Below are 12,009 nucleotides of genomic sequence, written 5' to 3'. Positions count from 1 at the left end.
ATTTAATGTAGTGTGGGCTCTGTTCTGGACATGTCTTTGTGATCTCAGCAAGCACTTGTATCTCTCTGTCTCTCTAGTAGTCTACGAAAAATGCAAGTTCATGTGAGATTCATTTAATCTCTTAACATCGTATGTGTTTATTGTTCTGTGGGACCGGGCTAACACCTTTCTCCTTTCTCCTCCCTCTTTGTTTCTCTCAGCTAGAGGATGAAATTTCAACTTTGCGGCAAGTGCTAGCAGCCAAAGAAAAGCACCTGGTTGAAATTAAACAAAAGCTTGGCATAAGTTTGATGAATGAACTGAAGCAGAACTTTAGCAAAAGCTGGCATGACATGCAGACAACTTCTGCGTGAGTATAGACCTTGCACAAATTCATCCTTGTATGTTGTGTAGCATGTTGGGGGTATTGTCTTGATGAGCCCTGGTATGAAATTTAGCAATTGAAATACTTACCAGGAGGAGTAGCTGGCAGGGACAAAAATGTCAAGCTTCTCAGAGCAAGGAGTCCTCAAAAAACCCTTCCACAGCAGCAACATGCTTTGCTATTTATGTCGCACCTCAGTCTTGCAAATCACAGCAACTAAAACTTGAGGTCCTGAGAAAGTTATCTTCCTGTCCCATGACACATTCTTAGAGAGTCCTTACTGAGGAGAGAAAGAACCTTCTTTAATCTCAGTATATTATATTTTTCAACTTCCAAGAGAAACAATATAAAAAAAAGGAAAAAAATTACCAAAACATTAGCAACTATTTAAAAAAAATAGTACTGTCATCTGAATTATAAGGAATACTGGCAGGATCAGTTGATGTTTGTTTAATTCCTGCTTTTCGTTGTCCAAAAGAAACAAACAGAAATGTTGGAGTAATTGTACCATCTTTGAGGTTATCATAAGTCTTACATAAGTTGAGTTTTTTGTATTTTCCAGCAGTGTGGTGTTAGGCAAGTCCCTGAAGCCTCTCACAGCCTTGGTTTACCACTGTGCAGAATGTGTAACTAGTTCACGAGAGTTCAGCGAAACTTGCCTTGTGCAATATGTAAGCAGCTTTGGGTTCCCAGGGTGAAAGGTAATGCATAAATATGAAGAATTGTTACTCCACTGCTGTTGTTGAAATGGTTTTAACTTGAAATTTTTTTTTTTTTTTTTTGAACCAGACCAATTATACTGTGGAAGTCTGTAGTCTAAGTCAGTTGCTGCCTTCCAGGAGGGTGCCTTTTAAAACTGCACCAGTTCTTGGATGAGGAAGCAGCGGAGGGAGGTTATTTGGGCTGCAGCTTGCTGCCAAGAACTACTGCTGCAAGTCATTTGTCTCACATAAGCAAGGAGTTAAAAATACACATATGGACATAGTGATAAGACCTATCCTGACTCTGCTACAAAAAAATGTTCAAACCCTGGATAGGTAGTGTTACTTGCAATCTTCAAACACTTTTTGCTCTGTATCTCTCATACAGTGTCACTGAGAGAGATGGCAAATAAAACCATGAATTCCAAAGCTCTAGGAAGGCCATGATAATTACTGAGGGGCTGGTCTCAGCTTCATACTGATCTTTTATACTTACACATATGAACATACCATGTTCCTCTAAAACTTTTTGGGCTGAATTAATAGCAACATTGGCAGAAAGAACCACCCACCTTTCATCAAGTGCTGTCTGAAAAGTTACTTGATTTTTTTTTTTTTCCCTTTCTTTTTCTTTTCAATTGACAACTGAATTTGACACCTAGGGAGAAGCAAGAGTGAGCTGCTCCACAACAGAACTCAGCTAGGAGTCGACAGCAAGGCAGGCAGGGCAGTGGGATCACTCATGAAGGAGCAGTCCCACAGTACCTGAACAAAGAGAGCAGAGCAGGTCCAGTGACAGTAAACAGGGTCAAGCCAAGAGTTCAGAACTCCAGATGAGTCTGTAGTGATGAGCCAGGTTCAAGGTCAAGCCAGGAAGTCAAATCTGTGAGTCAAGGTCAGTGAGGTACCTGAGCAGATACAGGCACACCAGTAACGTAACCCAGGCAAGGACCAAGGGCTTAAGTGCAGTCTAAGCTTTAGTGTACCTCCCAAGTGAAGGAGAGATGTGCCCAACAAGGCTTTTCCCAACTCTTTCTTGCACAGCACTGTCACCACAGTCTTACCCAAGGTTACACAGTTGTGCAGTGTCAGAGCTGGCCTTGAGAGAGTTTGCAGAGCCTCTTGGTGCACTCAAGGCCCTGAGAGTGACTTGGAAAAAATATGTAAAAATTTACATTTTTACATTAAAATAATCACTCTTTGTATTTTAATGAGAAGTCAAATAAGGCATAAACCCCTTAATAGGAAATGTAGTTTGTATGTCTCCTATCTCTAACTTTTGGGCAGTTTCTCAGCTTGGTCCTATTTCTCATGACATGTCATTAACATGGCTCAGTGAGGATGTCTGGCTTGTGCTAGGAGAGGGTAGTCTAGAGACACTGAGCTTTCGACGAGAGGAGAGGCATGAGACATCTGAACTAGAGTTACCGTGAGACACTAGCAAAATTTTGAAACAAAAAGTTTCATTTTTACTTGAAATGTGGTAAAAAAATTCCAAGACAGCTTTTCATTTTCCTTTCACAATGTTGACATTTTCCACAAGGATGGAGAGACGTAGGAGACTTTATCAGTATGGTAGCTGCTACTTTTTATTTAAGATTTATTTAAGTTTCAAAAACAACAAGCCATTAGGTGGTGAGTGTCCACAAGTAGTTATGTGGAACTGAGCAGCAGGAGTCCGTTTGTGCCCTTGAAAATCCTGATGTTCGTGGTCCAACTGCTATATAATTCTGGCTGACACTCGTGCCAGTACACTGATGCCAGTACAAATCATGGTAATCCGGCATTCTTCAGAATGGATGTGTTAAGTCATAGAGGTGATTCATTGTCGCTGCACCAAAATAGCAATGGGATAGCATTACTCACCAAGATTCTCCGATTTAGTAAGGATGAAAAGCCTGTTTTAAAAAATAGAAGTTCAAAATATTTACATGCCTGTACTTTAGGCTTCTAAATCCACAATTAGTCATTTTAAATTTTAAAAAGACCTGTTTTTAAGGAGGCAAGTTTTGCTTTCACTCAGTCTTACTGGGTTTTGTAGCTGCTGTGCTTTTCTGGAAGTTAAAACCACTTTTCTTTAATAGGGAACTTTTGAAAGCCACAGAGAGAAATTAAGCACCAAATTTTTGTCCTCTTAATAATCTTTTTAAGCTCTCCATTTAGGGGTGCATTCTTAGGGTTAAAGTGGACTTAGAGGCAGAGGGGTGGACTTCTCTCAGAAACAGTTCTGTAAAGTGTGTCTGAACAACTAGTTAAGACTCATGACCTAACTCACAGGATGGATGCCACCTGGAATGACTAAATTTAAACTTGAGATTCTGACTATTTTTAAGCATTTACATTTTAAATGGTTGGCCACGGGTAGCTTAGGAGTTAGCCTGAGCATGCTTGAGATGTACGTGTCAGAAATTATCATTAAAGGATTGCTATAATTAAACAGAAAAAAAAAAAAGTAATAGTTTTCATACTGAGGAAAGCTAGAGCTGGAGGTCAATGGGCTGATGTCCTCCATAGATTGAAGATTATGTCAGGCTCAACACACAGTTCTGTACAAAGTCTGTTTCCTTGTCATTAATTCATGCTTTAAGGTACGCAAAAGCAATTCCAACTACCTCTAGTAAGACATTACATTTGCAACAGTAATGTGCAGCTTTTTTTCTGTCAAATCAGCTTTTTTTATCACCTTTGTTTTTCTCTAAAGAAAACCTGTAATGTTGTTTACATTTTTCAGCCTTGTATGAAATGCACCTGGAAGTCATTCACTTATTATGATGACCAGAATCATAATGCATTTTTCAAGTTCCTTGTTCATTTCCTCTGCTATTCTTCAGTGCACTGATTTTTTAGTATAATCTATTTGTTAGGGAAGGCAGCGGGTTCTACTATAGAGGATATCAGTAACTAGAGAGCAAACGATTGCCTCAAGTTTAATTTGCTTTCATGGTGGTAAAGCATTCAACTGGAATGACTTCTCCCACACACCTTTTTAAAGTTTGGGTTTCCAGTGAATAGAGGTGGGTGGATATTCAGGTAGCTTCTAGAAATGCAGGTTTTTTATTTATATTTTAAACATAGATAATTCATTCTTATTTAGATGCTAGAAGCAGGGTAGTGTTGACAGATTTCAAGGTTATTTATTTTAGCTTAAGAAATCATTAAAAATGTCTTTACAGGGATATTTACAAAGATCATAATTGAGTTTTTCTAATTAACGTTTTGCTACAAAGGAAAGGTTTTATGTAACCTAAATGCACTATGTTTACTTAGTTAAAGCTGTTTGATTGGTGGTGCTTCAGTAAAGTTCCCACAGCTCTCTCTAGCCTTCTGTACTTCAGATTTTCACCGCGTAGTGCATTAAGGTAAAAAGATTGCTTCTATAAAGATTGACCTAGTTTTATACAGAATCAGAATAGTTGAGGTTGACAGTGATGTCAGGAGACTGTCTAGTCCAACTCCCCCTTTCAGAGCAGGGTCAGCTAAAGCAGGGTGCTCAGGACTATGTCCAGTGAGGTTTTGAATATCTCCGAGGATGGAGACTCTACAGCCTCTCTGGGCAACCTGTTCCAGCATTCTGTTACCCTTACTGTGAAACCACTTTTCCTTTTGTTTAAATATTTCTTGCATTCAATTTGTGCACATTGCCTCTTGCACTTCCACTAGATACCACTGAGCAGAGTTTGCCTCGATCTTGTTTACTCCCTTTCATCAGGTTATTTATACACATTGATGAGATCCTCCCATGAGCCTTCTCTTTTCTAGGCTGACTGGTCCCAGCTTTCTCAGCCTTTCCTCATATGAGAGATGCTCCAATCCCTTAGCCGTCTTTATTGCCCTTCGCTGGACGTGCTCCAGTATGTCCATGTCTGCCTTGTACTGGGAAGTGCAGAACAGGACCCAGCACTCCAGGTGTGGCCATAACCAGGGCTGAGTAGAGGGAAAGGGTCACCTCCCTCGACCTGTAATCACTCTTCCTAATTCAGCCCAGGATGCTGTTAGCCACCTTTGCTGTGAGGGCGCATTGCTGAATCACGTTCAACTTGTTTACCACGACCCCAGGTCTTTTTCTGCAAGGCTGCTTTCCAGCTGGTTGATCCCCAGCCTCTACTGGTGCCTGGGGTTATTAATCCCAAACTGCATTTCCCTTTGTTGAACTTCCCGAGACTCCTGTTGCCTCATTTTTTTTCAGACAGTCGAGGTCCCAAGTAATAGTATTCTTCAATGCCGTTACAGAATTGCATTGCATTATATGTGGAGAAGGTTACAAGGGTTAATTTATCCTCCTCACCAGTCCCTCACATGAAGCACTAAGGACATAGATCCACAAGATACCTTGGCCTTTGCCAAGCATTTATGTTGTAACCATGCTCAGCTTTGTCCCTCAGCTTTTAATCTGGTGCTTTTCTGTACTTCTCTGGAAAAAAACATTATAGTAGGACATTATAGTGTTGTCCTCTCGGGAGACATTTCAGTACTACTGAGTTTCTAAGGAGCAGTTGTATCTGTAAAATTGCCCACCAATAACCTCACTCCAGCCTAATAGCTCCCAGAAGCTCCTTTGTCATTCTTTCTTGAAACGTTAGCAACTGTTAGAAGGCATAAGCCTCCTCTGTTTTAAATGGATAACTTTTCAACCCATGGATGGAATAGTAATATAACTACAGAGGTAACTTCTAGGGAGATGAAAATGGTTGGTTTTGCTACTAAACCCTCCAAAAAACAATACTCCAGACATTCAGACCACATTCAGCAGAAGTTCTGCCACGGCCAATAAATTATTAGAATATTAGCTAAAAACTTAAAGAAAAGGGCTGTAGTAGTGAAATGAAATGAAAAGTCTTAAAGCCCATATATACTTAGTGATTCCAGCCAGGGGATTGGGAAGCTTTTGATGTGATGGAAAGTGGACCCATGCAAGACTGCCGTCTAGGACAGGAATCTCGCAAAGCTATGTTTTCAAAATGCTTTCCATCTTTTGCCCTCACAGACAAAAATTGTCACTTGGTGTAGAAAGGGAAAATCTCATGAATTAGAGGCCAGAATCAAGAGAACTGTAAGTGCTAGCTCTGAACAGTGTATCTTCTAGACAGTGCCTGGGGCTTTCTCAGGTGGAGGCTGTCTTTTGAAGCCTTTTTAGGAAGGTTTTGATGATACGTGAGATTTGGGACAAGAGCACTCAACACGGGCTTGGCCTTCCCCTCCAGAGACAGAATAAAGATCTCTTTGTTGGCTACTGGTTGAAAACTATGTGAGCAAGCTTAGTTTTGTTGATAGGGAGCCTGAGGACAATTGTATGGGTTTCCACAAATAGTGGGAACATAATATTTTTTAGTTCAAGTTTCTGCCAGGTGATGAGAGAATAGAAAGTAATAGTTGTGCTGCATGTATTTTAGACTTATAATCTACGGTACCTGCAGTCTCCATTAGTATAATTTTAAATATATAGTAATGTGTTCCAGAGGTTCAGAATTTTCTCAGGAAGTCAGATATAATTTGTGGACAACCACAGTCCTACTGTGACTTTTAGGAATTCAGTATACCATGTTCCCACACACATACTTGTTATGAGTGGTAGTAAAAGAAATGTGGGTGGTTTTGTTCATTGCAATGTGTCATCACCTTTTGACATTTTCTTCTCTGAATTTGCAAGTAAATGTAGCAGTTGTGTAAGTGAAGAAATTGCATGTTGGCTTTAGCAAGCACATTACCTGTGTGTGAGCCCGTGTTGCATGGAAGTAAAGGGAGCCTGTCACTTCCACTGATTTTGTGTCCTTTGGGTCAGATCAGGCAACGTTTGTGCCTTCTTCAAAGATAATTTTTTTGCTGCTTTTCCACATGGATCTCTGGCCACTGGAAAGGTGGATTAGTGAGACTGGAGAAAGGACTTTGAGCAGTTAACTTCATTTATTCTCATTGTCCCTTTTCTAAAAGACGTATGTCCACTTGTTTACACCAGAACCTTCAGCTAATGGAAATTCCCCAGCAAGGTCAGGTGATCTGTTCCAGATCGATGAATACAGTGTTAGTTTCTCAGGAAAAAACCCACTGTGATTATCATTGGGCACCAGAAAATACATCCACATATATTATGGTTATCTGTATGTATGTATATCTAACTGTAAGGAGGGGAGGGGAGGCCTGAGTGTAAACTGGAATCTCTGAAATGACCAGGATTAAAAACTTCTGGGAAAGTGTCAGTGGAAAGGGCACAGGGGATAGGGAAGGAATGGAAAAGCAAAGGAAAGGTAAAAATGGAAGGAAAAGGAAAAACAGAAATGAAGCAAAAGGAAAGAGAAAGAAGGAAAAGGAAAGGAAGGAAGAAGGGGAAGGGAAGAGGAAAGGGAGAGGAATGAAGAGGAAGGAAAAGGAGGAAGAGGAGAAAGGAAGGGGAAGAAAGGAGAAGGGAGGCTGGGATATGTTTAATCTCCATAATTTTGTTGATCTGGTGTACAGTACAGAGCCCACAGACAGCGTTACTGGCATAGTTTAAGGTGTGATGAACTGTGAAGTTTTGGCCTGGAATGTCTTAAGCTTAATATGCTTAAGCCAACATATTGTGGCTTTTCTACCTAGAGATTAACTGTACCACAACTGCTTGTTTTTCCCCTATTCTGTGCCGCGTTGCACAAATAGTGCCTTTCACACAATTGTATCCCTGATTTTTCCCAAGTTTTTGAAGATTACAATGCAGGGCAGCACAGGATATTTGTCACCTTTGTCTGGTACCTTTCCTAACCCGTGACTCTCTCCAGCCTATGGAACAGTCATCGTCCGTGTGCTGCGCGCAGATTTCTGGCTGCAGGCAGGTCCCCTGCGACCTGCAGAGGTTCGGTTCCCGCAGGTCTGTCCTTCTCTCTGTGGGAGAGGAACTACCTGGGGTATACTTCCTTTGACTGATGTAGGCGTATGTACCCATCCATGTGCCAGCACAGTTTCAGTTAATTCTTAACATACCTGGTAAAGGGAAGAATGTCTAAAAAAGTACATCTGTCGTCATTTGGTTTTGAGTTGGAATCAATTTCAGGTGAGCACTAAAAAAAAAACCAACCCCACAACACCTTAGAGTTCATTTGTGGGCAAAATGGCAATACGAATGCTCTTGGGGAATGTTTTATGTACATGTTATCTGCCATTCATATATGCTTTTATTTCCTTGGAGCACTAGCATAATTTAGTTAATGCTGAGCCCCGTTTTCCCCAGAAAATCAACAGAAAAATAGTTTTCTAGCTGAGAGTTTCTCAGCGACCCAGATGCTTTATGTTGATTCCAGAAATGTCATCCTTACACTGACTAATGGTTTCAAAACTAAAAAGAAGCAAGCTCCATAGGGCATGGCTTGTGCTACCAGGCTCTGCTCTACTGTATGGTTTTGTTGTTAATTGTTTGCATTTTGTTGCATCTTATGTAAGTTTTATCACAGAAGAGGGTTTCTCAAATGGATTAATTTTGCCAGCAAGCATTGATGGAGAGGCACAATGCTGAATGAAGATGTACTAATTAGCAGATGTACTAATTTTACAGAAGCTGAATTTAAATTCTTTATAATTTACTGTAGTAGGTTGAATGTGCAGCTTGCAGAGTTAGATTTAACTCTGCCATGTGATGGGCAATTCTGTACTGAGTTGAGATGAGATCAAATAGCATGTGATATGATTATCCTGTCTTATCCTGCAGACGATGTTGGTCATTTAAATGTCTAGTCCTCTGACCTCTCTGTATGTCTGCTGCCTGGCTATATTCTAGCTGAAGCACTATTTCCTTCGCACATTGTGTTTTATGAAACAGTATCTTCTTTCATTTGCTTTCACTGGCTATAAAAATCAGCTAGTGAGACCTGGTTGTCATATTATAGTACAACCTAAATGCAGTATATGAAACTGTCAGGTGAAAACGCAGTCAAAATATGTTGCAAATCTACTTTGCCCAATTAGTATGTTACAGTACTGGAGATGTGAGTTATCTTTAAAGCTTCTTTTAAATGTGTTGGGCATATTATCAGAATATAGCTGCAATATCAGCATATTTTATCATAGCCTCTATAATCAGTTTTATAAACAATTGCTTTTGTTAGAGAAATACCCTATTTTAAAAACCAAATTAGAATTGGAAGTTGATGGATTAAATTCTTAGGTCAATGTCATGTAAAAAGCTAATATTGAAAATTACACAGGTGAGTTTCATTTACAAGTTTACAATTGTGACAGCAATTCACATACCATGTTTTTTTAACCCTTCTTGTCTATGAAATAAATAAATATTTACTGCTAAGTGAAAAGTATGAGATGTGATCCTCGTTGGCCACTACCAGCAATTCTTCTGTGCTATGGAGTATGTTTAGATGCCACAAAAACAGAGAAGGCATTCCTACTCTAACTGCATAAATGAAGTAGCTTGTTTCTGCTTTTACTGATGCTACTGGGCATCTGGCATAATGCTGTTAAACTCAGGGAGGTTATGGTGACTTTGTATTAGTGTAAGAAAGGCACAGAGCTATAGGTGGTATTTCTTGAATCTCTGTGTCCTATATTCTCTGAGTTTGTTTCTGCTGGAGCTTTTCTACCTGAAGGTTGAGGGTCACCGACCTTATTTCAGCTGATGGCTGACAGCCTGTTGAGATGCTGTCACCTGTCCCGATGAGCTGGGTGGTCAGTACGTGCCTAAAGATTCCCAGCAATGGCTGCTCCAAGGATGAGAGTGTGCAGGTATTGTAGATGACTTAGCATGTTGGAGCAGTTGGTGGTGTTAGGAGGACTTATGCCATGTGTACGGCACTTTTTCCAAGGAAATGTAAGTAGGTCTTAACTGGAATATTCAACTTTATTTCTACTCTTAATGGTTTCTGAAAATTATGTGAGCTGTTCAGTGCATTAAAACAAAACTGCAAACTGGTGTGTGTTACACACGGATATGAAAACTGCTGGCTCAGATTATTAATGTTACGCACAACTGAGAAGATTGCCAGAGGTCAGAGAGAATATGTTGAAGAGATCATTGTTACCAGAGTGTTTGGCAAAGTATCAAATGAATGCTGTAAATATGACATAACTATGATGATAAAAATATCTTGAGCCAAAATACTGTGCTGTATATCAATACAGAGCATAACTAACTACAGGAAGGCAATGTGCTCTGTGGAAAGATACTTTATTTATGAAGAAGGCATAGTGATATGCATAATGGTGGAGAGGCAGGGATGGAGGGCCTTGATTTTTAAGCTAACTATCAGTGAGCTCTACTAAGATGCAAATTACTGTTTCTTGTCTCTGCTGCCAGGCATTGCATGTCACGCTGCATTTTTACCTTTGTTATTTTGTTGTTCCTTAAAGCTCTTCTTCAGCATTGCTGAAAGGAGGAGGGGTTCATGTCAAAGGTCATTTTTGCTGCAGTTGGTGCTGAAAAAAGACCAGTTGTGTAACAGTCTTAGCTGGATTTACGCTGTTGCATAATGACGAAAGCATTAGGAACGTAAATGCAGTCTCTGTGTCTTCCTTGCTAGTGGAAATACTGGGGGGGATGTTGGGTTTATGGGATTTACAGAGAAAACACAATATTAGTTGGAATGCCAAAATCAGTGTCATTTCAGCCACGTGTGTTCTGACCATTGTAATGTTCAGAAATACATAGGGGACTCTAATGTTTCTCAATTAAAGTTGAGTCTGTCTGCTGCATGGGGCATTTGGGACTGTTCTCTTAACAGTTTTACACAGTGTGAAGAACCTGCAGCAGAAAGGTAAGACATGGAGATCTTTTGTCATAAAGCTAAATATGCCTGTGAATAAAATTAACTCCAAGGTGTCTTTTTCAAAAAATCAGTTCAGAAGGATATCTGCAAAGTATTTTACTATGTACAGTCAACCTGTACATAAATAGGTTCTGCTACCAAGGACATTTTAGACATGGAAGTCAAGTCTTGGCCTTCGTTTAGTCATCAGCAAAATTCCACCTGTGCTGAATGGTTTAGGATGCTTCTCTGTTAGGAAAATGTCTAAAGGCTTGTATGCCACAGGCATTAGAATATTTGATTTTAATTTTTTTTTCCATAGGCAATGCTTATCAAAAAGCTACATGCTCATAGTTTGACTGAAGCATCATTAATGTCTATTTTAGGGTCTCATCTCACTCTAGTTTATATGAGAGTATGTCCACTGACAGCAAGAGAATGACGGAGTTATTAAACTAGTTAAGCTAGAGAATGAGGCCTCAGTGAAGTAAGAATGTTGCAGTCTTGCAACATCCAGGGACAGACTGGCTGAGGAGAAAGGAGACCCAGTGAAAACAATCTTTTCAGTCTTCTCTGTATTCCACCAGCATAAATAAAACAGGCATAATCCATGCTCCTTCCTTTCTAATTAAAATTTGTGCTGCTTCTGTCACTGTCCCAATGTTTTAGCCCTTGTTGTCATTCAACATTGTGCATGTGATTGATTCAGCTTATCTAACTCTGGGTTTCTAGAGATTTGGTACCCTAGTCTTAAGTTGCTCGCAGTAGACTGCCTTGCTAATCAGTGAAAACAGAAACAAGCACCTTCATAGAAGGAGCCGTTTCACTTGGCAGTTTTAGAACTTGTTAGGTCAGTAGTCTGGGAAGTATTTTGTGGCTTAGGAACATAAATCAAAATACTTGTGTTGGGGAAAATTAATTGTTGATAGAATATTGTCTGAAAGAATAGAGCATCTGCCTTCTAACCTGTGGTTTGTAAAGCACAGTCCTCAACAGAGGACTTTCACCAATAGGTACTGCTAGGGCTAGAAGGACCTGACGTAAAATGTGATGTGCCGTACTGCAAATGTTAATCTTCTCTGATTTCCCCTCCTGCCTCCACAAAGTTATATTGCTTTCATATACCTAAAAGTAAGAAGAAAATACTCTGTTTCAGGAATTAGGCAGTGGGATTTTTTTTTATTAATCTCCGGTGTATTTTGGTACACATTAGCAATCTTACAGA

General features: G+C 39.9%; 1 protein-coding gene across 3 annotated transcripts in view; it reads left to right on the top strand.

The window, feature by feature from the left end:
• Positions 1 to 12,009, top strand: part of TPD52L1 (TPD52 like 1) — a 61,522-nt gene that overhangs the window by 29,614 nt on the left and 19,899 nt on the right. For all 3 annotated transcript variants that reach the window (XM_052781162.1, XM_052781161.1, XM_052781163.1), the window contains exon 3: positions 201 to 349. In XM_052781162.1, coding sequence (XP_052637122.1) covers positions 201 to 349 — 149 coding nt within the window. The remainder of the gene's footprint in view (positions 1 to 200; positions 350 to 12,009) is intronic.

Source organism: Harpia harpyja, chromosome 3 (assembly GCF_026419915.1).
Source record: "Harpia harpyja isolate bHarHar1 chromosome 3, bHarHar1 primary haplotype, whole genome shotgun sequence".
Taxonomy (NCBI): Eukaryota; Metazoa; Chordata; class Aves; order Accipitriformes; family Accipitridae; genus Harpia; species Harpia harpyja.
Note: the sequence above shows the minus strand (reverse complement) of the source record. Positions and strands in the feature narration are given on the sequence as shown.